The sequence below is a fragment of the Epithele typhae genome (assembly GCF_022376455.1).
Source record: "Epithele typhae strain CBS 203.58 chromosome Unknown BXZ73scaffold_82, whole genome shotgun sequence".
In the NCBI taxonomy this organism is placed as follows: Eukaryota; Fungi; Basidiomycota; class Agaricomycetes; order Polyporales; family Epitheliaceae; genus Epithele; species Epithele typhae.
In genome coordinates this window covers 142,981-162,801 of record NW_025954273.1, presented here as the reverse complement: position 1 = coordinate 162,801, position 19,821 = coordinate 142,981, and the positions used below count along the sequence as shown (strand labels likewise).

At 57.3% G+C, this 19,821-nt stretch overlaps 8 protein-coding genes across 8 annotated transcripts; 5 read left to right on the top strand and 3 right to left on the bottom strand.

Moving 5' to 3' along the window:
* Nucleotides 1-200: 200 nt before the first annotated feature.
* On the top strand, nt 201-576 carry BXZ73DRAFT_21974 (uncharacterized protein; the record flags this gene model as incomplete). Its single annotated transcript, XM_048017635.1, has 2 exons — nt 201-320; nt 373-576. Coding segments are annotated over 2 exons (324 nt in total), but the record flags the coding sequence as incomplete, so codon positions are not given.
* Nucleotides 577-772: 196 nt separating this feature from the next.
* BXZ73DRAFT_106427 (uncharacterized protein) lies at nt 773-1,798 on the bottom strand (the record flags this gene model as incomplete). Its single annotated transcript, XM_048016628.1, has 1 exon — nt 773-1,798. One exon carries the CDS (start codon nt 1,796-1,798, stop codon nt 773-775), a length of 1,026 nt encoding a protein of 341 aa, XP_047872759.1.
* A 2,945-nt stretch (nt 1,799-4,743) lies between these two features.
* Nucleotides 4,744-5,059, top strand: BXZ73DRAFT_106426 (uncharacterized protein; the record flags this gene model as incomplete). Its single annotated transcript, XM_048016627.1, has 2 exons — nt 4,744-4,824; nt 4,868-5,059. The coding sequence occupies 2 exons, from the start codon at nt 4,744-4,746 to the stop codon at nt 5,057-5,059; spliced, it is 273 nt and encodes a 90-aa protein (XP_047872758.1).
* Nucleotides 5,060-5,161: 102 nt separating this feature from the next.
* BXZ73DRAFT_106425 (cytochrome P450) lies at nt 5,162-6,195 on the bottom strand (the record flags this gene model as incomplete). Its single annotated transcript, XM_048016626.1, has 3 exons — nt 5,162-5,359; nt 5,412-5,602; nt 5,631-6,195. The coding sequence occupies 3 exons, from the start codon at nt 6,193-6,195 to the stop codon at nt 5,162-5,164; spliced, it is 954 nt and encodes a 317-aa protein (XP_047872757.1).
* A 70-nt stretch (nt 6,196-6,265) lies between these two features.
* On the bottom strand, nt 6,266-8,370 carry BXZ73DRAFT_106424 (uncharacterized protein; the record flags this gene model as incomplete). Its single annotated transcript, XM_048016625.1, has 5 exons — nt 6,266-6,515; nt 7,715-7,776; nt 7,830-7,889; nt 7,958-8,041; nt 8,095-8,370. 5 exons carry the CDS (start codon nt 8,368-8,370, stop codon nt 6,266-6,268), a joined length of 732 nt encoding a protein of 243 aa, XP_047872756.1.
* A 1,453-nt stretch (nt 8,371-9,823) lies between these two features.
* Nucleotides 9,824-11,524, top strand: BXZ73DRAFT_54616 (uncharacterized protein; the record flags this gene model as incomplete). Its single annotated transcript, XM_048021200.1, has 7 exons — nt 9,824-10,064; nt 10,120-10,139; nt 10,310-10,543; nt 10,595-10,722; nt 10,900-10,989; nt 11,153-11,363; nt 11,417-11,524. The coding sequence occupies 7 exons, from the start codon at nt 9,824-9,826 to the stop codon at nt 11,522-11,524; spliced, it is 1,032 nt and encodes a 343-aa protein (XP_047872755.1).
* A 1,620-nt stretch (nt 11,525-13,144) lies between these two features.
* BXZ73DRAFT_106422 (uncharacterized protein) lies at nt 13,145-15,134 on the top strand (the record flags this gene model as incomplete). Its single annotated transcript, XM_048016624.1, has 14 exons — nt 13,145-13,238; nt 13,289-13,341; nt 13,404-13,420; nt 13,815-13,838; nt 13,904-13,986; nt 14,040-14,069; nt 14,135-14,145; nt 14,201-14,316; nt 14,372-14,394; nt 14,447-14,570; nt 14,626-14,633; nt 14,698-14,758; nt 14,816-14,843; nt 14,913-15,134. The coding sequence occupies 14 exons, from the start codon at nt 13,145-13,147 to the stop codon at nt 15,132-15,134; spliced, it is 894 nt and encodes a 297-aa protein (XP_047872754.1).
* Nucleotides 15,135-15,867: 733 nt separating this feature from the next.
* BXZ73DRAFT_92732 (cytochrome P450) lies at nt 15,868-18,241 on the top strand (the record flags this gene model as incomplete). The annotated part of the gene is made up of 12 exons (XM_048026467.1): nt 15,868-15,963; nt 16,021-16,141; nt 16,201-16,351; nt 16,409-16,495; nt 16,547-16,661; nt 16,711-16,883; nt 16,946-17,117; nt 17,308-17,443; nt 17,537-17,662; nt 17,729-17,833; nt 17,908-18,013; nt 18,154-18,241. 12 exons carry the CDS (start codon nt 15,868-15,870, stop codon nt 18,239-18,241), a joined length of 1,476 nt encoding a protein of 491 aa, XP_047872753.1.
* Between the last annotated feature and the right edge of the window lie 1,580 nt (nt 18,242-19,821).

Here is a 19,821-nt window from a genome sequence, read left to right as displayed (position 1 = left end):
GCGTGAAGCGACGGTGGAGGGTGAAGTGGGCAAGGCAGAGAAGGTGATTGGGCGGTTGATGACGGAGTGTATGTCGTGGGCGCATCGGTGCGTGCTTCCGTCTGCTCTGTGAAACGGACATTGACGAATCACTCAGCTTCTGGTGCCGCGGGTGTGGACGTTGCGGTGTTCGGGCTCGCCCCGGATTCGATATTCGCCAGGACGTGAACGGCTTCTCGCGCAAGGCGGTCACCTTCGGCGCGATCAGCGCAACCACCAGATTCCTGGCCGACGTCTGGTTCATCGTGCTCTACGGTAACGCGAACACAGAAAAGTTTCAGGTCCGCCTCTCTTCTCTCCCCTCATGCCGAGCGCTGACTCACTCCCCCACAGCAGCTCGCGAAAGACGTGTACGGGACCTACTTCTTCTTCTGCCTCACCTGCCGCCTCCCGACGCTCTTCCTCTTCCTCTCCACGCTCGCGATCACCGCGTTCCTCTTCGCCCTCACTGAGGCTGCGTGTCCGACCACGGTGTTCATCACGTCCTTCGATGCCGGCGTCCTGCCCTCCTCCCAGTTCCTCGTCTTTGGCGCACATCGGTTCACAAATATCCCGTCGCGGTGCCTGGCACCCGCTCGCCGCACGGACGGCCGTCGCTCCGTCCCCGTCTCGGGATCTTGCGGGCATGCATTCGGCGGCGATGTAGGGCGTCCCAAGGCTGTTGGCGTCGCACACGAGGAACGAGAGCACGGGGGAGCGCATCGCGATACAGGTACCGCGTATCTATACAACGTCACTCACTCAAGACATGTTGCCAATGAACCACCTTCAGTGTATCGATGTCGTACTCCCCACACACCGCCACCACACTCTTGTATCCAACCACCATCTCCGTGCCGCTCCAGATCTCCAGCCGTCGAGGCGCAACGTCCCCCAGTACCGTCACCCTAAGCAGCCCACCGTGGAGGGCCGCGACGAGCCCGTAACCCTCGAGCGTGCTGGCTTCTTCTTGCCCCGGGATCCGCACGGGCGTCGCGGCGAGGGTCAGGTGGCGGACCCTCGACGGGAGTTGCAAGTGATGTAAGGGGAAAGCGGTGTCGAACTGGAGGTGTTCCAGGCCGGGAGCCACCGCGCAAAGCGCCATCGGGAAGCAGAACTCCCTATGCCACTCGTACCCGGGGAAAGGCGGCACCAACTTCCATCGCAGAAGCAGGGAAGGGCGGCAATGCGCAGGCGGATGAATTTGAGGCTGGGGAACACGACGCCGGTGAGGTTTCCCACGCTGTGGTACACTCCGTTGTGGGGAACGGGATGTCCAGGTAGAGGTGGGTGAGTGCGGGGAAGGCGGCCGCGAGCGCGCGGAGAACGCGGGGGATGGGAGGAGGGGGCAGTGTTCTGTGCCGGAGACGGTGACGGAGGGGCATAGGACTACGGTGTTGAGGTTGGTGTGGAGGAAGGCGTCCCACGGCACGAACCATCGGTCGCGGAAGAGGAAGAGCTGGGCGTCGCTGGCCGTGACCTCGAGAAACGATATGTTGATATTGATGTGACGGCTTGATGGTGGGATTGGGGGCGGTCTCCGGGGCCGGACGTTGACCGCACGGTCCAGCAACCCGGCGTCCAACGCGTGGGGTGGGGAGACGGTGGTGCAAAGCCGAGGGTAGCGAACCATCAGGGGGGCCAAGACGTCGGTGAAATTCGGGCCTGTCAACATGAATCCGAAGAATAGAGACGTGCGTTCAACACCCGACGACGAGGAAAGCCAGGCTTCTCTAAAGATTATTGCCATGATTTCGTTGGGGAGCTCGACCACAGTCATTGCGAACGCGTGAATGAGGAGAGCGCGGAAGTCGTGGAGAGGTACTGATGAGAAGAAGTCAACGTGGTGAACGAGGTCGAGCACACTTCGATGGATTGTGGGAACGAAAAACACCTGCAGACCGTCTGATATATGTTCGTGGTATGTACGGTCAGCCTCCAAGCGGCGGGCCGCGGGACCAACAACAGGAGCGCTTGCAGTCGGCGCCACGTGCCAGTAGTCTAATCTAATCTGTCAGGCCCGGCGAGCCTTAGTAAGCAGCCCGCCTCTCTTGAACGGCTGCGGCACAGAGCCCGAGTGTCCCCGGCGTTGAGCGTGTCTACGCCACACAGTCACGGGACACACTCAGCACCCCCGACCACACCTTATCATTATACTAATAATCCATTACAACGACTACCCATTCCGAGATCTAGTATGCTGTACAGCGGGCCGCCTGCCGCCAGGTGCGGGACATACGGCGAGGGGGATGCTCAACTCGACAAGACGGCTGGGCAGGAGCCTGAAAATCTTCCACAGAAAAGTACGTATACATGTATACATCGCCTCACATAACCCTCTCAGAACTCCTCTCGAAGACGATCCATACTCCGCGCATGCGTCCCGCACCCTGTCCATGGCAATTATCTCGTCGTGGTACTCAAACCTCCACCTTCCGCACACACCCCTCCCGCATTCCCAAGGTCACAGAAGAGTCCACGCGCACCGCGGCCACGACGTTGTAGCCGAGGAACGTGCTCTTCAGCTCGCGCCTGAGCCGTGCATCGACGCGCGACGATGTGAGCCGCCGCACCGTCAACGGAAGCTTGGTTCCGGCTAGCGTCCCGAGCGTCGATCTGGATGTGCGCAGAGCAGGACATGCCGAGGCAACCCCAAGAAGGATGCAGTCCTTTCGTGAACGTCTCCTGGGAGCGCCGCGCACTGGCACCCGAGCGGGTGGAGAGGCGGAGGAAGACGAGGGCGGGGAACGCCGTGCCGGAAGGTACCCGACTGGTGCACGGCAAATCCTCGCGAGGGAGCATCGAAGTGGAGGTGTGTGAGCGCCGGAAACGCGGTGAGATGAAGGAAGAAGTCCATGTGCGCGTGACGATCTGCTGCTGGGCTGCAAGGTCAGGGACCTAAATTTCCGGAGGCTGAGGAGAGGAGAAGTAAGATTCTTCAGATTTTCCTGCAGACCTCGAAATGGGAAGGGCCGCTGTGGCATTTTCAGGCCGACGAAGAGGTGCTTGATGGTGGCATCGAGTGTGTGGGTAGTCCCGAGGCGCCCCGGCCGGTCATTTGCTCGACACGGGGCGCGTTTCGTGGTTGTATCGTGGAGTATTCAAGTCTATGTAAAGCTTCGGATACTCCTTTTCAACCAATGCAATGATGGCAGCGAACGTTGGAGAGGCTTCCGGAGTGCGCTAGATTGTTGAGGTGCTCTTCGCGAGAAGTAGGAGACCGCCAGTAATATTCGATGATGATTTGAGTATCTCACCGGGAGGCATGGAAAGGAGCAGGTCAAGCGGTCTGAAAAGGGGTGTAAACCTGCGAGTCGCGGAGCAAATGATGACTTAACCCACTTCGAAGTTGCATGGTAGGCAATAAGAGGTCAAGGCAGGAGTAAGATCACAAGACGCGGGAGCTAAGTACCATTGTAGATAGGAGATGTGGAGCTTAATGTGGACACTTTCATGGGCGTGGGGAGAATGGGTCTACGGAATGTAGAGTAACCCACGAAAAAAGGGGCCCGCCGCACCGCCGCACCTCCGCACCTCCGCCCGCCGCGGGACGTGGTAATAATTCCGTGAAGTGCTCTCCAGCTCGCATCCCGCACCGTGCATGACGGAATGGAGGCTAGCGGCGGCGGCGACGCGCCTGTGATGGGCACGGCCGGGCGTATGAAGTATGGGGACGACTCACCTCCGATGATGCCGGCGCTGGCCCCAAGGATGGGGAGTGCAACCGCCGCGCCGGCGATTGCATGGGGGCGCTGCGACGACTTCGAGGCTAGCAGGCTACCGCCGTAGCGCTTACTAGGTTGAGTTCTTGTTAGGAACGAGCTAGGACAGCGATGGATTTTCAGAGTAGGACGACAGTGGCTGAGCAACTGAGAAACTTTGTGCGGGGCCGTTCCATGATGGGAGTTGTGACGTCGGATGTGTTGGCGATGTTCAGCCAGTCGAGTATGCTTGAATATCTTGAGGGCCCGCCGAGTCTTGGCCGAAAGAAGTCAAGCAAGTGGCAGTTGTCGGGCACAGCGGCAGCCGGTCCGCAAGAGACGCTGTGGTAGATCATGTGATCTTGGACGGCAATCCGGCGCTCGGTACCGGCAATCGCGCTTCCGACCTCGTGCCAAGCGCCCGCCTCCCTCCTGCGTCCGCCGTCCATGCGGTTTGTGCTGCTCTGTCTCTATCCAGGGAGACTCTTATCCTCGATCCAGACGCATTTCATCGACTCGAATAATATCAAACGAAGACGACACTCCACACAGCTCTCATTCATTGCGCACGAGAAGCTGAGAGCTCTCGCGCTTGCTCCCTGAAACCGTCACCGATGTTGTGAGGAGTCGTTCCTAGGGTAATCGGTGCGTGACGCTTTCTATATACGAGTAAGCCGTCTTTGTTTCTGACTTGCCCTAGGCCTCCCGTCTTTGCAGAGTAGGTGACCCTGAAGATGTTCCAGAGGATGCGCAGAAGATGGTCGCGAGGCTCGGCAACCGCATCCTCGCCGGCGCACCGCTGTGTACGTACCCGTTGATGTCATCGAATCTCATTCACTGCGCGTCACGCCCATGTCCCGGGGTGAGTTCCTCGGTCGCCGTTGATCTTGTTCAAGTCTTACTTGAAAATAACCCCGTCGCTCTTGATACAGCAAGCCTTACGCAGAAGTCGAATACTGCGTCGAGTCTTTAACATTTTCGGTTACTTTCCGGACTTCCACTACCCAGCCGCCAGGCCGTCATCATGCCGGCCGTCGCGATGTTTGCCCCGACCATAGAGCAACTCATGACTGATCTCAAGGCTCGTGGCCCCGAATCAGAGCTGGTGCGTCCTTCGTTTAATCTCTTCGTCAAGATCTAATACAAAGAACAACGTGCTGATATGGATCATGGAAGAATCCATCCTGAAAAACACGCCGCTCACGGAGATCGTCCGGCGCGTGTCCATGCTCACCGTCGTCGCGATGAACACAGCCTCGCAGACCATTACGCACCCGCTCTTCCGCCCTGTGGCGAACTTCGCCCTGATCGCACCTCTTTGTGCCAGGTGTATGCAATAAGAAGGGCAGCGTCTACATACAGCATCTAGACTAAGATCGAGCAAGTAAAAGGTACACATGCGGCCACGTTCTTCTTTCTAGTCGCTTATACAGTCTATCCGTTTACAGACTTCCTTCTTCCTTCCCCCCCACCAGACGAATCTTGAGGTCGGTCACGGGTGTCATAGTCGAAACACTTCTCGGCTCTCCCGCTGGCACCTTGACGACCGCGGAGCCATCTGCTGGGACGACGTCGTAGGTGCGAAGGATCGTGATGAAGAACATCTTCATCAAGTAGCTCGCCATCTGCCGGCCGGCGCACTGCAGGTAGAGTTGAGCCGCTTCCTGACTCCACTCCGAGAACGTCGCTCACCATATGCGCCCCCCTCCCCCACATGTACAGGTGCCGGTTGGCCTCGACGCCGCCTTCGCCCACGAAGCGATCGACGCGGAACACGTCCGGGTCTGCGAACCACTGCGCGTCGTGGTGCACGGCGATCGTGTTCGGCACCACCATGTCGCCCTTCCGCACCGTGAAGTGCCCGTCCCGCTCGCGTCCGGCAGCTCCACGTCCTCCCGCACGTCCCGGTACGACGCCGGGAGGACGTGCAGCGCGCGGCCTCCTTGAGCGCGGAGTCGAGCAGCGCGAAGCGCTCCGTCGCGAGCACGGCGGGGTGCGCCGCGTCCCCCGCGTCGTCCGCCTCCGCGCCGAAGAAGCCCTCCGCGACCGCGGCGTCGACCTCGGCGCGGACGCGCGCGAGCGCGGCGGGGTCCGCGAGAAGGTGCGCCACCGCCCAGAAGAGGACCTTGGCGGTGTTGACGAACACGGCGCCCCAGATGTACAGCTGCAGCGTCCCCGCCTGGTCCTTGCGCGTCATGTCGGAGCGGACGAGCGCGCGTCCGATCCCGTTCCCGTGCGCGGAGACGCCGGGGAGGTCCTCAGTGCCCTGCGCGGCGTCCCACTGGGCGATGTACGCGGCGAGGCGGGCGTGGATGCGGCGCTGGGCGGCGTGCGCGGAGAACGCGAACGGGGAGAGGAGCGGGTTGAAGAGGAGGTACGACTGGGCGTCGACGGCCACGAAGTCCTCGAACACCGCGGCGGTGGGGAAGGAGGGGCCGAAGTAGGCGAATGTGAACGAGTGGAAGAGGGCGTGCATGACGAAGCGCCGGAGGACAGCGGCGAGCCGAGAGCGTGCTGGTCCGCGAGGCACTTCTTGAATTGGGCATTCAGCGAGGGACCGTGGCGTGAAGGTCGGCGTGGACGTTTGCGTTGACGACGAGAGGAAAGAAGACGTCGGTGAGCATGCGGCCGAAGTCGAGGTACTGGATGTCGCCGAGCGCGTTACGGCGGAACGCGCGTTGAACCTCTAGCTTCTTCTCTCGGTTGCGGTAGACGGCATCCATGGCTTTTGGAGAGGCAAGTGCAATGAGCGACCTTCCACCTATCAACGCGCGAAAGTGGCGACCAAAGCGAGCGCTGACACGAATAGATAAGAACCTCAGGGTTTAATCATATGGACAGAGTTCCATACCGGTAAGATCTGAAGAAATTTGGTTGGTTCAGAGCAAACTCGAAAGCAGAGCCGATGAATGGTATGTGGTAGGGAACACTCGGAAGCGAGCTTGAGACTTGGAAGCATTGCGATTGGTTCCGAAGGTTGAGAATGAAAGTAGAACGATGCCCAAGAGAATGAGGATCAAGTGCGTGTCGGTGTATCCATGTTCGAGGGGAGTGCGGGGTCAACAGTGAAGGGTCGACCAGAAACTGGCTTATGTACGAAATCACTCATCTTGTCAACGTCAGCATGCAGCGTGCAGTTTGTTGCAGGCTACGATTATTCTGGTATCTGTCACTGCCCGCGAATATACACATTATCATCCACATGTCCCTCTCTATAAGATTCACGTCCCCGGTCACCGCTTCTACCCATAGTGCATTTCCAATGTTCTTCGGAACCGATTCTCGTGCCTTGTTTTCGAACCGAGATGTCCTATGACAGCCTGCTCCACAAGGATCACATCAGAACTCAAATATTCTCGTATGCGCTCAAGACATATCAGGACACACTGCTTGGATCGCCTCATCCGCCCGGGCTGAACGACATGGTGTATTTTTTCCCGATACATAGAAGTACACGTAACCCTGCAGCATCGATCATAGAGCTCGACCATTATACGGGTTTTTCTGCCACGAATATCGCCAGCGGAGTGAACAGCTGAAAGAAAGTTGCGATCAGTCGCCCGCCGAGCCCGAGTGGCAGTGGGACTCGCCTTGTGTCTCCCCGCTTGAACGATCACTGCGGCGGCATCGCGGGACAAGCCCCCAAAAGCAGCCCCCGTGTCAAGTATGCTCTGTCTGCACGGAAGGCTCCAGCCCCTAGCGCCTCCCCAGAGACGCATACCACGGGACGACATCGCCTCGGTCTGACATGTCCTCCATGTGCACCACGCGAAGTCCCGTCTGGCGGAGCGCGTCGCGCGCGGCGCCGACAGTACGCGCTTCGGGCTCCCGCTGGCATAACCCAGAAGTAGTCTCCAGAAGCGACGGAGCCGCGTGTGTTCGTTATCGTGGGCGTTGAAAGCGGCTGTCCAGCACCATTCAACGACCCCGAGCTGTGGATGGGGAGAATACTGAGACTACGGCAGGAATTCGTGCGAAGAGACAACGACACTTACCTTCCCGCCAGGTACAACCAAGGGCGCCACTCTGCATATGCAGAGGCGAATGTGGGCGCGATCTTGCGACTGAATATCAGCGGCGATACACGAGAAGCGCCAGGGGCGCACGTACTCGCAGAGCCTCGATGACGATAATGGCGTCAAAGGACTCCCTGCCAAAAAGGCGTGCGGCCTGAAGAGGGTCGCCTGTGTGTAGTATCACCAACGCGAGAATGATTAGGACATCCAGTGGAAGCTCACAAGCTGCGCGATCGACTTTCCTTGCACAAACGACACAGCTTGAGACAGACCAGCCTGACTTGCGCGATCGACTGCGAGCCGTATCTGCCAGGAGCGTTCATACGAGCCAAAGAGATATTGTGTGCAAAAGATGTCACCTTGTGAGCATTGGCTTCCAAACCGACTACGGTGACTTCGGCAAACCGTGCCAGCTCCACGGCGGTTTCGCCGGTGCCGGACTCTATGTGGAGCACCTTCTGACCGCGATTGAGACGCAGTATCTCGCATAGACGATGTGTTTGGCGCTGAATCGATAGTTCTGGCTTGTCTCCAGGGAATATCCGACAGAAGTGAAAGTCGCAAGCGTTGAAATGTGGTGCCCACAGGCGCGGTACGGTCTCGGTGTGTACGAAGCGAGCGAGAGTGCTAAGCATGGGAGTGAGCAGGGGAAGTTACTAGAGTGCTCGGCCGCGTCGGAGAAGAGGTGGAGAACAGGCGTCTTCAGAGCTCAGAATGGCATACATTGTCAGCAATAAGACGCCAACTACGCACCGTTACGAGTGATCTCGAGTGAACGTCTTGTGCGCGTCACCAGCACTATCACATGTCTTCTCCTGCCCAATTCCACATGATGAGGAAACGAAGAGGTGGCAGGGGGGTCCTAGGCGAGGTGGGAGGTGCGTCCAAACCTAGATGAAGGAACCCACAGTGCTGCCATCGCCAACAACCGCAGCCCGATCGATCCGAATGCCGCCCAATGACAGAAACACACCGTCCCGAACTCACTCGGCGGAGAACGCTGAACGTTAAACCACAGAAAACGCCCCGTATCGATGACTTGCGCGCTGAGGGGGCGGAGTGAGACGCGGGGGGCGAAGTTGCGTGGGAATGCCGGCACCAGCGGGCGGCCTGGTGCAGCGGCAGCGGCAGACTCAGGCGCCCACCGTGCCTCACAGAAGCCTGCCTGTTGATGCACGGCGCACACAGGTTCGTTCGGCTGCTCGTTATCACTGGCGCTCAGACTCCCGACCACTGAGCTGTGGAGGTGCCGCCGCCGTATCGCCTCAGTAGGCGGGGAAGAGCGCATTCTGCTCGCCTGCGCCATCATCCAAATACGGTTCCAAGTCGGTCACCTCGGCTTCTGCTTCGTCGTGGCCTGTCGCGCCCGAGCACCGATCCCGTTCTTCTCGCACGCGCACACTGACCTTGCCCACACGTAGCGCTCTGAGAATGCCGCTTCTCGAAGGTGTTCGTGCCACGTCTTCCACAGCCAGATGAGTCGAAGTTGCTCTTTCCTCGGGCTCCGTAGCCCACTGAACTCTTGCTCTTTCCACCATGACGGACTCCGACACAGCTCCCCGTACCCCTGCCCTCTCCAACACCGACAGCGGATTTCTCAACGAGAAGGACCAGCAGCCTCCTACGGCTCTTGAGAAGGACTGCGGTGGGGGCGAGAAGGCGACGCGGCCCACGCCGGATGTCGAGACTTTGCCCGCTGCACGCTTCGTGCTCGTCTTCATGTATGTCGCTCCATTTTCACACTCGAGACGTCCAAATCGCTGACTGTGCCCAACCATAGCGCGTTCTCCCTATCATTTGGCCTCACCGCCCTCGACCAAACCATCCTTTCCACCGCGCTGCCCATTATTGCCTCCGACTTCAACGCCGTCTCACAGCTCACATGGATCGCCAGCGCGTATTTCCTGCCCCAGGCACGCTCTATTTGCTTGTGTATGTGCCGTGTGCTGACTTCGTATCAATCGTAGGCAGGGCTCATGCTACTCTTCGGCAAGATCTTATCCATATTCTCTCCCAAGTACACTTACTTGATTTGCATCGCTCTCTTCGAAGTCGGCAGCCTCATCTGCGCGTCCGCGCCTTCTGCGGATGTCCTCATCTTCGGACGTGCGTTCGCGGGTGTCGGTGCGGCGGGGCTATGGATCGCGGTCATGTCCTTGTTGCACGGGTGCGCAACTTCAATCTGATTCGGGGTTTCGCCATCACCACGTCCTAACGACGCATCCTCAGATCGCAACGGAGAAGCAACGACCTATGCTGCTAGGTGCCATGGGGGGCGTTTATGCGATCTGCTCGGTCGCAGGTCCTATCATTGGAGGCGCACTCAGTCGTGAGTTTTTTTGTCTGTCCTTTACGCGTATCACGAATTCAACCTCGGAATCCAGAACACGTTACGTGGAGGTTCGTTTGTACACCCATTCGAAGTCTTTTCGTTTTGCTAACGAGGCTTTCTCTTGCAACAAGGTGGTGCTTCTGTAAGTATTTTGCTTCGCATTTCGTCTCACGAGGATGAAGCACCAATTTTGCTTTTGTTAAAGGGATCAACCTACCGGTGAGTATGCAACCACATTTCAGATCCTGCGCGTGACTCAATCGGCACTTAGTGCGGTGGAATTGCGATCGTTTTTGTCTTCCTATGCTTGCCCAATCTCCCGCCCACCGATTCGAGTGGCGGCGCTCGTTGGAGACGACTGGACTATGTGGTGCTGTTCTCAGGTGGCGATGGTCACGTTGCTCCTTCTCCCTCTCCAGTGGGGAGGAAACACCCGTCCGTGGTCCGACCCGGTGGTGATCGCGCTTCTGGTCGTGGTAAGACCCATGTCTCTTGTATCGCGTCGTTGAATATCTGACCGCATTCAGGCAGGGTGTTTGGTCGTGGTCTTTGTTGTATGGGAGCACCGGCAAGGGTCAAGAGCGCTGCTTCCCATCAAAATGATCCTTACTGGGAGCATGCTGGGAATATGCCTTGAAGCGGTACGTAAACGAAGGTGTGGTTGAGTAGATCGGCGCGACTCACTCACGTGTACCTGGTAGGCATTCCTGAACGTGTGTTTTCAGACGATCACTGTATGTATATCACGTTTATACGCACCCTTTTTTATACTGAACGAATCCTGTTAGTACTACTTGGTTCGCGAATCCATCGGTCTATATCTGTATTTTAGTTCGATACTGACGCACCAACAGCCTCTGTTCTATCAAGTCAAGGGAAGTTCTGCGGAACATTCCGGGGTCAATATCCTTCCGTTCATGATGTATGAAGTTGCTTATGTTCGTCCACGAGAAATAACTGATGACCATGAATGACGTAGCTCCGGGGTGCTCGGTGCGCATTCAGTGCTCTAATCATTATGCATGTTGATCGATATTCTGTTCGTGCTCAGCTGCTGCTGTGTCCGGCGCAGTGGTCTCCGTAAGCATGTCGTGTCTTCGAATACTCGCACACTATTCACCTCCGAGTCGACTGCAGCTCACAGGTCATGTTTGGCCTTTCCTCTTGATATCTCCTGCGCTCGCGGCTGTTGGAGGTGGCCTTCTTTTCACCGTCGGCCTCGGCACAGATAACGCAAAGTTGATCGGCTACCAAATCCTCCTCGGGTGTGGTCTCGGCGCCGCCATACAGAACACCGTACACCTCATCTTTCACATTCATCTCCGCTGGGCCCGCTGACATCCCGACAGATCGTGACCGGCCAAGCGCAGTACGTCGACTCTCCAGAGATGATCTCACAGGCGACCGGGCTCGTCACGTTCATGCAGCTCCTCGGGGCGTCGATCGGGCTAGCGTGAGTCTTCCACAACCCATCGCGCACCCCTCACAGATCCGCTCACGCGGCTCGTCCTTTCGATAGCATCTCCAGCGCCATCCTCTCGTCGCAGCTGTCTCAGCAGCTGGACAAGATCCCTGGCGTCCCCGGGCCGTCCTCAGCGCCGTGCGGGAGAACATCGAGTCCGTCGCGCTCCTCCCAGACGCGTTCAAGCGGCCGGTCCAGGTCGCGTACGTGGACGCCGTCAAGACCGTCTTCCTGCTTATCGTCGGCGGTGCCGCGCTGTCCTCCCTCTCGGCGGTGCTCATCTCCGTCGCAAGGTGACGCGAACAGTGATTTGTGGGCTTCTAGGCGAGCCTGCTGATGTTACGCCTGCACTGTCATTACTTCCTACCAGTCGCTCTTTCCAAACGCCCCTTTGATCGCGCAGTGAAAGGTGGTGTCCGGTCGTGTGCATCAACGTGGGATGCGGTCTGCTTCGTTGAGTCGAGAACGCGGTTGATTTTGTTCAAGAACTGTCAATTTCTACCGTGTCCTCTGTGTGGCGTCTGTATCGCGTTCTAGTGAGATGTCTGAACGCGGGGAAGTATGGCGACGAAGTCAAGCGGGCGCGTCGCCGTCCGCCGCCGCCGGCGAAGTCGGGCAGAGAAGACTGGGCGCCTGTGCCTGTGGCTGACGGTCGGCGAACTCGGCGATGAACATGACAGCCGCACTTAGTGGACTCAAGTTCGATTGAACGTAGCATACACGTGCACGAAGAAGCGGAGAGACCACAACCGCGGGTCGGCCTGAGTGCGGGAAAAAATGGGCTGAAGACGGCACGCACTCGTGATCCGTGGCTGCTGCGAAAGTAGGTTTGCATACCTGAGGTTCTGCTGCAAAGTGTTTCCCACATGTCCTGAGTGGACAGCCAGGAAGGTTTGGGCGTTTGCGGCTGAGCGCGGTCACCCCTCTTGAACGTTATGTAACTTCCTAACGCCCGTCTTTCTCCCACCGTTTATCATGATCACACCGTCGGGATTCCGATACAGCGGACATCCTCAGATTGTACGCGGTGAGTGCCGTCATTATTCCGAAATCGATGAATGTCGTGCAGGCTTCGCCACTATCGCCGGGATAAGGACGAGTACTAGCTCTGTTTGGCATTACCATACGCGCGCGACGTAGGTTCAGTTTGACAAGCTTCTGATACAGAGCCGAGGGTGTTGTTCAAAGTTTGCTCTGAAGCCGGGTGAGTGCTTCCTCCGGAATCCGGATCACCAGGGCCATAACTGAGCGGTTCGTGAACCGAGTTGAACGCTCACAAGGCATTTGGACACTGCACATGGCAGCCTGCGCTCTTTGAACGGCAGATGGGATCACTAGTACGAGCAAGAACTTAGAACGTGCTTCCCAAGAAGGCGTCAATCTTGGCCCTCATGGAGATGTCTGTGTCCGCGGCGCGGGCGAGGTACAGCACCATAGCCCTCATTACATCGGTCGGGATCGTGTCTGTGTTTTACCGAACTCTATCACCCATCGGCAGACTCTTCAATGGCTCAGCAATTGCAACTCTTCTGCGCATCGTTTCACTCCTCCGCGACCTTCAACTGGACCACGCCTCGCCCTCCCTGTCGAGGATCCTAGTTCCCGTGCGCATCACATGGAGTCTCCCGCGTCTATCGCCGAGCAGCTGCAAGAGCTGGAAGCCTTCTACAATGCGGCTTATCTCGCTCGGCTCAATACGTACTCACAGAGTGAGTGTTTCAGCTAGCATAGGGCTATGAATATTCACCGAGAAATCCAGCGGCGGCCATCGCGCTGCTCGGATACGACGTCTTCATCAACATTGGAAACGAGGTGAGCATTTTGTTTCAATTTAGGGTGCGAAGAATCCGTGTCCTGATCGCGACGGAGGCCAGGTGAACCACGTTTGGGCGTGCGTACCTCCCCATGTGTCGATTTGCACTCAGATTATGATTGAGACGGCTTGTAAACAGCACTAGATGGTCTCTTCCAAAGGCGTTGTACCTCTTCGCGCGGTACTATGGACTTGTTTTGATGTGGTAAGCGAAAAAGCCTTTCCACGAGATATTGAACTCACGATGTTTGACAAGCGTCTTGCAAGCGTGTGAGGCCTGCTGTGGATCTTCACTATGCTTTCTCTAATATCCCATGGTAGTTACCGTTTCCACAGGGCTCACACAAGCCGTACGCACTTTTTATACTCATTTATGCTCTCATGAACGTAAAACTCTGTTGCTACAGGAGTACGTTTAAGCGTTCAAAGCTTTCCGGCTGAACAAGATACTAATCTGCCGGACCAGATGTAGCGCGTGGGCGTGGCTTGATAATATGTGCGTATTTCATCTTTCTTGTGTCGTTATTGCTCCTAACACGGCCGGTCCCGCTTCAACTACAGCGGGAACTATGTGATCTTCACTACTATATGCAACATCATCCTCGTCCTCCGTATACATGCAATATATGACCAGAGCAAGAAAGGTGGATACCGAACATCATACTGTCTGTTTTCTATCCACTGAACTTAGTTTTAGTGCTCGTTTTTATGACGGCAATGATGATCTGTAATGATTTCGTCTTCATCTCTTCTGTGCATATGAAGTCGCTTACTTCTGCGGTCCCGACATAGGCCAGTTCATCGTGAGTATATCCGGGCCTAGGATCGTCGTTTCTGTAGCTCACACTGCTTCAACAGCTCGAGTTTTCCACGACTATTTGGAATGCGACTGAGCTGAAGGCCAGACCGGCTCCGCCGCTTTACCCTGGTTGCTTGGCAAACTCTCCCCTCCGTGCGGCAACGCTCTTGTCTTGGTGCGGCCATTTCGGAGATGCACACGCGGAATATTTACTCATGTATCGAGCCCAGGATTCCGAACATCGTAGTGGCGGGTAGGTTGTTCACCGTCAGACTACAAAAGTAGACGCTAATTGCTCAAACTAGGTGTCTGCGTCGGCCTCTCACTCTATCGAGTTTTTACAGGCCCCGATGGGGAGTGGCGCCGACACCGAACCCTTTCGCCTCTGCTGAAAACGTTTATGCGAGATGGGACGCTCTTCTTCGCTACGTACGTCATCTTTCTACCACAATTACAGTTTTTGCTGACGTCTATCCTCTGGCAGCGTACTAGGTATGCTGATATAAGCGTCGCATTATAAAGTTCGACCTGAAGGAATATATCACCAGTTATTGAGATTATATCCGCCGCTACGACTACCGGAACCTCAACAGCCCGTTGGCACCGTTTGCGCTCCCGTACGTGCGATCCACACGCTCCCACCGACTATGAACTAATGGCAGTTGCGAGAGCAGATGGGTGACAGTCGTCTATTCCATCGGAGTGAGTGGAATTGTTGCGCCGTGTACTCAGGTAGACCGCAACGCGCCACGATCTGACGCATTTCTCTAGTCCACGCGCATGATTCTCAACCTAAGGATGACGGCCAAGTCGAGCACCTCTCAGGAGACCGCAACCCTTGGTCGGATCACCGATCTCACAAGCAATGCGTCCAGCCTTGCGACGGCCGTCTTCCGGACCAACCCTCGCGCCGGCTTTTCCGAAGATGTCGAGATGGACTCTGTGAAGCCTGGCAGGTGGCGCGAGTGGGACGCCACTCAGAACGACGCGTAGCGTCCTTCAAGCGCTTCGAGTCCGAAACTGTACCGTTTCATAATGCGTCAGTGTTGGAAACGGTGCGCGCGCTCATCGGCACTTGTCTAGTTGTCTCCCGCGTCCTTAGGCTATCCGCTCGCCTTCGAATTATGAAATACTTCATCATACACCCATGAATTCGCCCATTCTATATCTGTCGCGCGTGCAAAAGAAGTCGCGGTGCACGCGTGGGACGTTGCGTGGAGGAGCTCGCGGCAGTCGCGCGGCAGTGCTCGGGGTGCGGTCCGGTAGGGCGCAGGCAAGTGTTCGGCGAATCTACGCGCCCTGGCCCGGAAACGGCCTTTCGTCCGTTATTTTTAATGTGACATAGAAGCAGAGGCACCGAGGCCGCGCGAGGCTGCGCTGGGCGTTTCGGGGAAGACAGAGAAGCTGCTCCCCGACTAATGGCGCCCAGGGTGTATCCATCCGCCGCTAGCACGACCGCAGACGACCCGCAGCGCCCTCAAGTCGAGCGACTTCGGATCCGAATGGACGCTGCCAACCGCGCCCGCGGCCCTTCTGTGGTTGCGCATGGTGCCAGCGGAGACACAGGGGTGCTGTGCCCTGCACCCAGGCTGTCTGGGCACTGCTAGGCCGTAATTCCCACGTGTCGAGTCGCGGACGTGTGCCTCGCCATTCACTCGCATGCTTGACGCAAGCCCTCACCCGTCTCGCCAGCCCTCTCTGTTGCTCTCTCCCAGCTCGTGAGGAGATGTTCCAGGTGTCTCTCAGTCTCGCGAACGTCTTTGTCGCCGTCGTCGTCGTCTTCGCGGGGACGCGCATCCTCAATTACGTGCAGTACGCCCAGGTGTGTGGCCGCGACCGCATCCCTCGCCATGCAGTTGGATGACATGCACGGGGAAAGCAAACGGGCTATCTGCCAGGTATACGCTCTTTCGTCACACCGATCTCGCTCTTCGGCGTCCTGTTCCCTACCAGTCGTTGGAACCCGGGACGAGAGTGGCAATGGCAATGGAGGAAGGACGGTGGGCTACATCCACCTCTTGTCGACTGTCGCCGTATTGATGCACCCATTCCTGCACAGTATATAAGCGACATGGGACGGAGACCATTTCGTCGTTGCCGTACCTCTTTGGTGGACCAGCCATCTATACCTCGTCTCTCGACGTCGCACGGCAGATCGTTGCCATGAAGGGAGAATTCTACAAGACCAAGGAGATGACTGCCATCACCCTGTGAGGAACCATTTTGATGGTTTTACCTCAATATTATTGACATCGTCATCTCTTCAGTGTATGGGGTCCGAACGTGTTCGCCGCAAACGGAGACGAGTGGAAGCGATTCAGGCGTATCATGAACCCCGCATTCGCCACGTCGACGTCAGTATATGTAACTTTGACTCGCTTGTGTGGTCACTGAAGTGAGCGCAGTTTTGCGTCTGTGTGGAACGAAACATGCCGCGGCTTCCGCGAGATGATCGTTGGCCAGGGATGGAACGGCCTCGAGTCGATCGACATTCTCGACATCAGCCCGCTGACCAACAAGGTGCGTCTTCAGCTGCGGTTATCCGTGCACACTGCTCACCATGAGTTAGTTTGCGCTCATCTTGATATCGTCTGCGGGGTTCGGCCACCCCCTGTCCTGGGATCTGAGCAGGACGCCCGGATCCAAAACGATGTCATTCGGGGAAGCACTTCACCTCATTACCCACAACTTGATCCTCCGTCTGGTGGTCCCCCGCATCGCATACTGGCTTCCGATAAAACGGTGTGTTCGAAGCGTGCCAACTTTCTCCTCCCAAACAAAACGTGTCGCTAACGCATCCTTAGTCTGCAGGATCTCGAGGAAGCCTACAATATCGTTCGGGCGTTCTTGTTGACACTCATCGACACGCGGCGGAAGGAGTTCGCTGCCGGCGCACCCGCACAGAACGACGTGCTGAGTTTGATGATTCAGTCAGCGGAGAATGAAGGGCATCTCAGCATGACGGACGACGAGCTAGTGGGTCGTACCCTATCGTGGCGTAAACAGTTTCTGACTACGTGCAGATTGGAAACACCTCCATCCTGCTCTTTGCGGGACACGGTATTTATTATCGCCTGGATGCAATGTGAATCCTCGTTGACGTGATTGCAGATACACTTGCTATGACGCTTAACGCCACTCTCGGCTTCATGGGGCTCTACCCGAGTATCAAGAGGAGATGTATCAAGAGATTCTGGCTGTGATGCCCACCGGCGCAGAATGCGTTCGTGTCTTCACCCCGTGGATGATCCCGACTCATACGTTTTCCCACAGACCTTCGGAACTCGCACAAGCTTCGCAAAGTCCAGGCATGCTTACTCGAGACTGCACGATACTTTCGTAAGCCTCCGTGAAATACTCTCGCGTGCGCACCAAGCTCACATCCCGTATCTCAGCGGCCGGCTTCATGTGGATCCGCGACACGGCGGAAGACATCGTGCTCGAGCACGTCGGGCCGAACCGCGACCAGCGCATCCCAGTTCCGCGCGGGACCCGCGTCGTGGTGGACGGCATCGGTCTGCGTGAGTACCGGGCCGCGGCACCGTGCGGGGGCGCGCGCGCAAAACGCTGACTCGCGCGACCGGCAGATCACAACCCGCGGCTGTTCCCCGAGCCGGACAAGTTCAAGCCAGAGCGGTGGTACGACGCGCCGGAGAGCGCGCTGACCATGTTCTCGCTCGGCACCCGAGTCTGTGAGTAACTCCGACAGGACGTGTGTGGGGTCCGCGGGGCTGACTGGGACTGGACGCCGGACGGTGCCCCACAGGCATCGGACGGCGGTTCGCGATCACGGAGGGGGTCTGCTTCCTCGCAAACCTCTTGCGGGACTGGCGCGTCGAGCTGCTCGCCCCGCACGGCGAGTCGCGCGCGGAGTGGGAGGGCGGTACATGCAGGGCCAGGCGCGGACCAACTTTGGGGTGCTCGAGATGCCAGTGCGGCTCGTGCGGCGGCGCGCGTGAGCGGGCGTCGAGCTGGCTGTTGTCTTGTGCGGGTTACTGGCCCGATGCGCTAGTTTGAGCCATCAAAGGGCTTACGATGTGCGGCAGGGCCGGTGCCGAGACCGTCGAGTTGGTGAAGGAGAGGACGAGCATGACGAGTGAATCGCTGTGCTCCACCGCCTCGTTTCTCGAGTTAGTTAATGCATATGTGCACTCGCGTGAATACATATGACCTAACAACGCAGTGAGGATCTAGGTACAGAATGTGAGTATCTGAACATAATTTAAGCAGTGTATAGAGATACATACCTCAGTCGGGTGCCAGATAGAACAACTGAGGTACGAGGGACTGCGGCCGAGCGCTAGACCCCGGACGCAGCGGCGGAGAATGCCGAGGTACTGTACAGTACCTATATGCGGAAAGCGTCGTATGAGACGCCTGTGCCGCGAGCTGCACTATATTATGTACTTATCGTATCGTAGATGATCAACATCCACTGTCCAGGCTCCAGCGCACGCAGGTTCGGTGCATCGTGTGTTCCCTGGCTCATCGATGAGATAACAAAGATCTCTTCAATCACTCACTCAGCTGCTCTCGCCGCGGCCACAGTACCATGTCCAAGAACACTGCCAACTTCCCACTTCCCGACGACGTTCTCAATGAGATCTGCTTCAGCGATGGCTTGTCTCAGGCAGATCTGCTAGCGCTCGCGCTGTCTGGTCGATGCTTCGAGCATCCCGCCCTCGCTGCCCTCTGGCGGTCGCTCAAAACCGACTATCCTCTGGTCACCCTTTTGCACACTCTCGGAATTACGAAGCCGCGGGACATGCCACCCCAAGAATTGGCCAACGTTGTGGACCAGTCACACCGGACGATGCGCTCAGGGTGGATCCATGCGAGTATCCCGCAGTCGGCTTTACCGCCGCAACACGAACACTGATCGTTTTGCTAGACTGTCGCGCACATCCGATCCGTGCACGACCTCCTGTCTCATCCGAAATGGGGCCGCTTCGAGATGTACGCGCGTTTTGTGCGGGAGATTGGCATCTCCCCTGGCCCCGACAAGCATGCACCATCCGTATGGACAGACCTTATCGCTCTCCTGCCAGAAGATGTTTCGATACTCCCTGCTCTTCGTCAAGTGACTATATATGAATCAGAGGCGAGTCAGTGCCGAATATGGGAGCCAGCTCGTGTTGCTTACTCTGGACGGTTTCTCGGTGAATCTCGCACCTTCATTCAACACAAACGGAAAAAAGACCATCGCTGAGACCCTGCTCACCCGTTGCCCATACTTGCACGATGTCGCGCTCCAGTACTCCACGTGGATACCCCTCCTCTCCCAGTTCCCCTACATCAGGAGACTTACGGTCGGCCGATGGGATGCACGCATCGGATTCACAGAAATGCCCGTGATGGGTACCTGGCTTGCACTTGAGTCCCTCGAACTTTCCACCAAAGAATTCAATATCAGAGAGAAGGTAGTACCGCCCCCGCTTCCATCTCCCTTCTCGCTCCCGGTTCTCAAGACGCTCACCATCTACGATCTACTCCACAACGAGGCTCTCCTTCCCCTCCTTTCCCGGATGGACCTTCCTGTTCTCCACACGCTCGTCTACGACTTCGACCCCTTCACCGCCGAGGAAAACATTCCCCAACCCATCATCCTCGCATACCCACACATATCCGAGCTCGAGTTGGCCTTCTCCTTGGAAGAGGGGTGCACGATATCCACAATGGA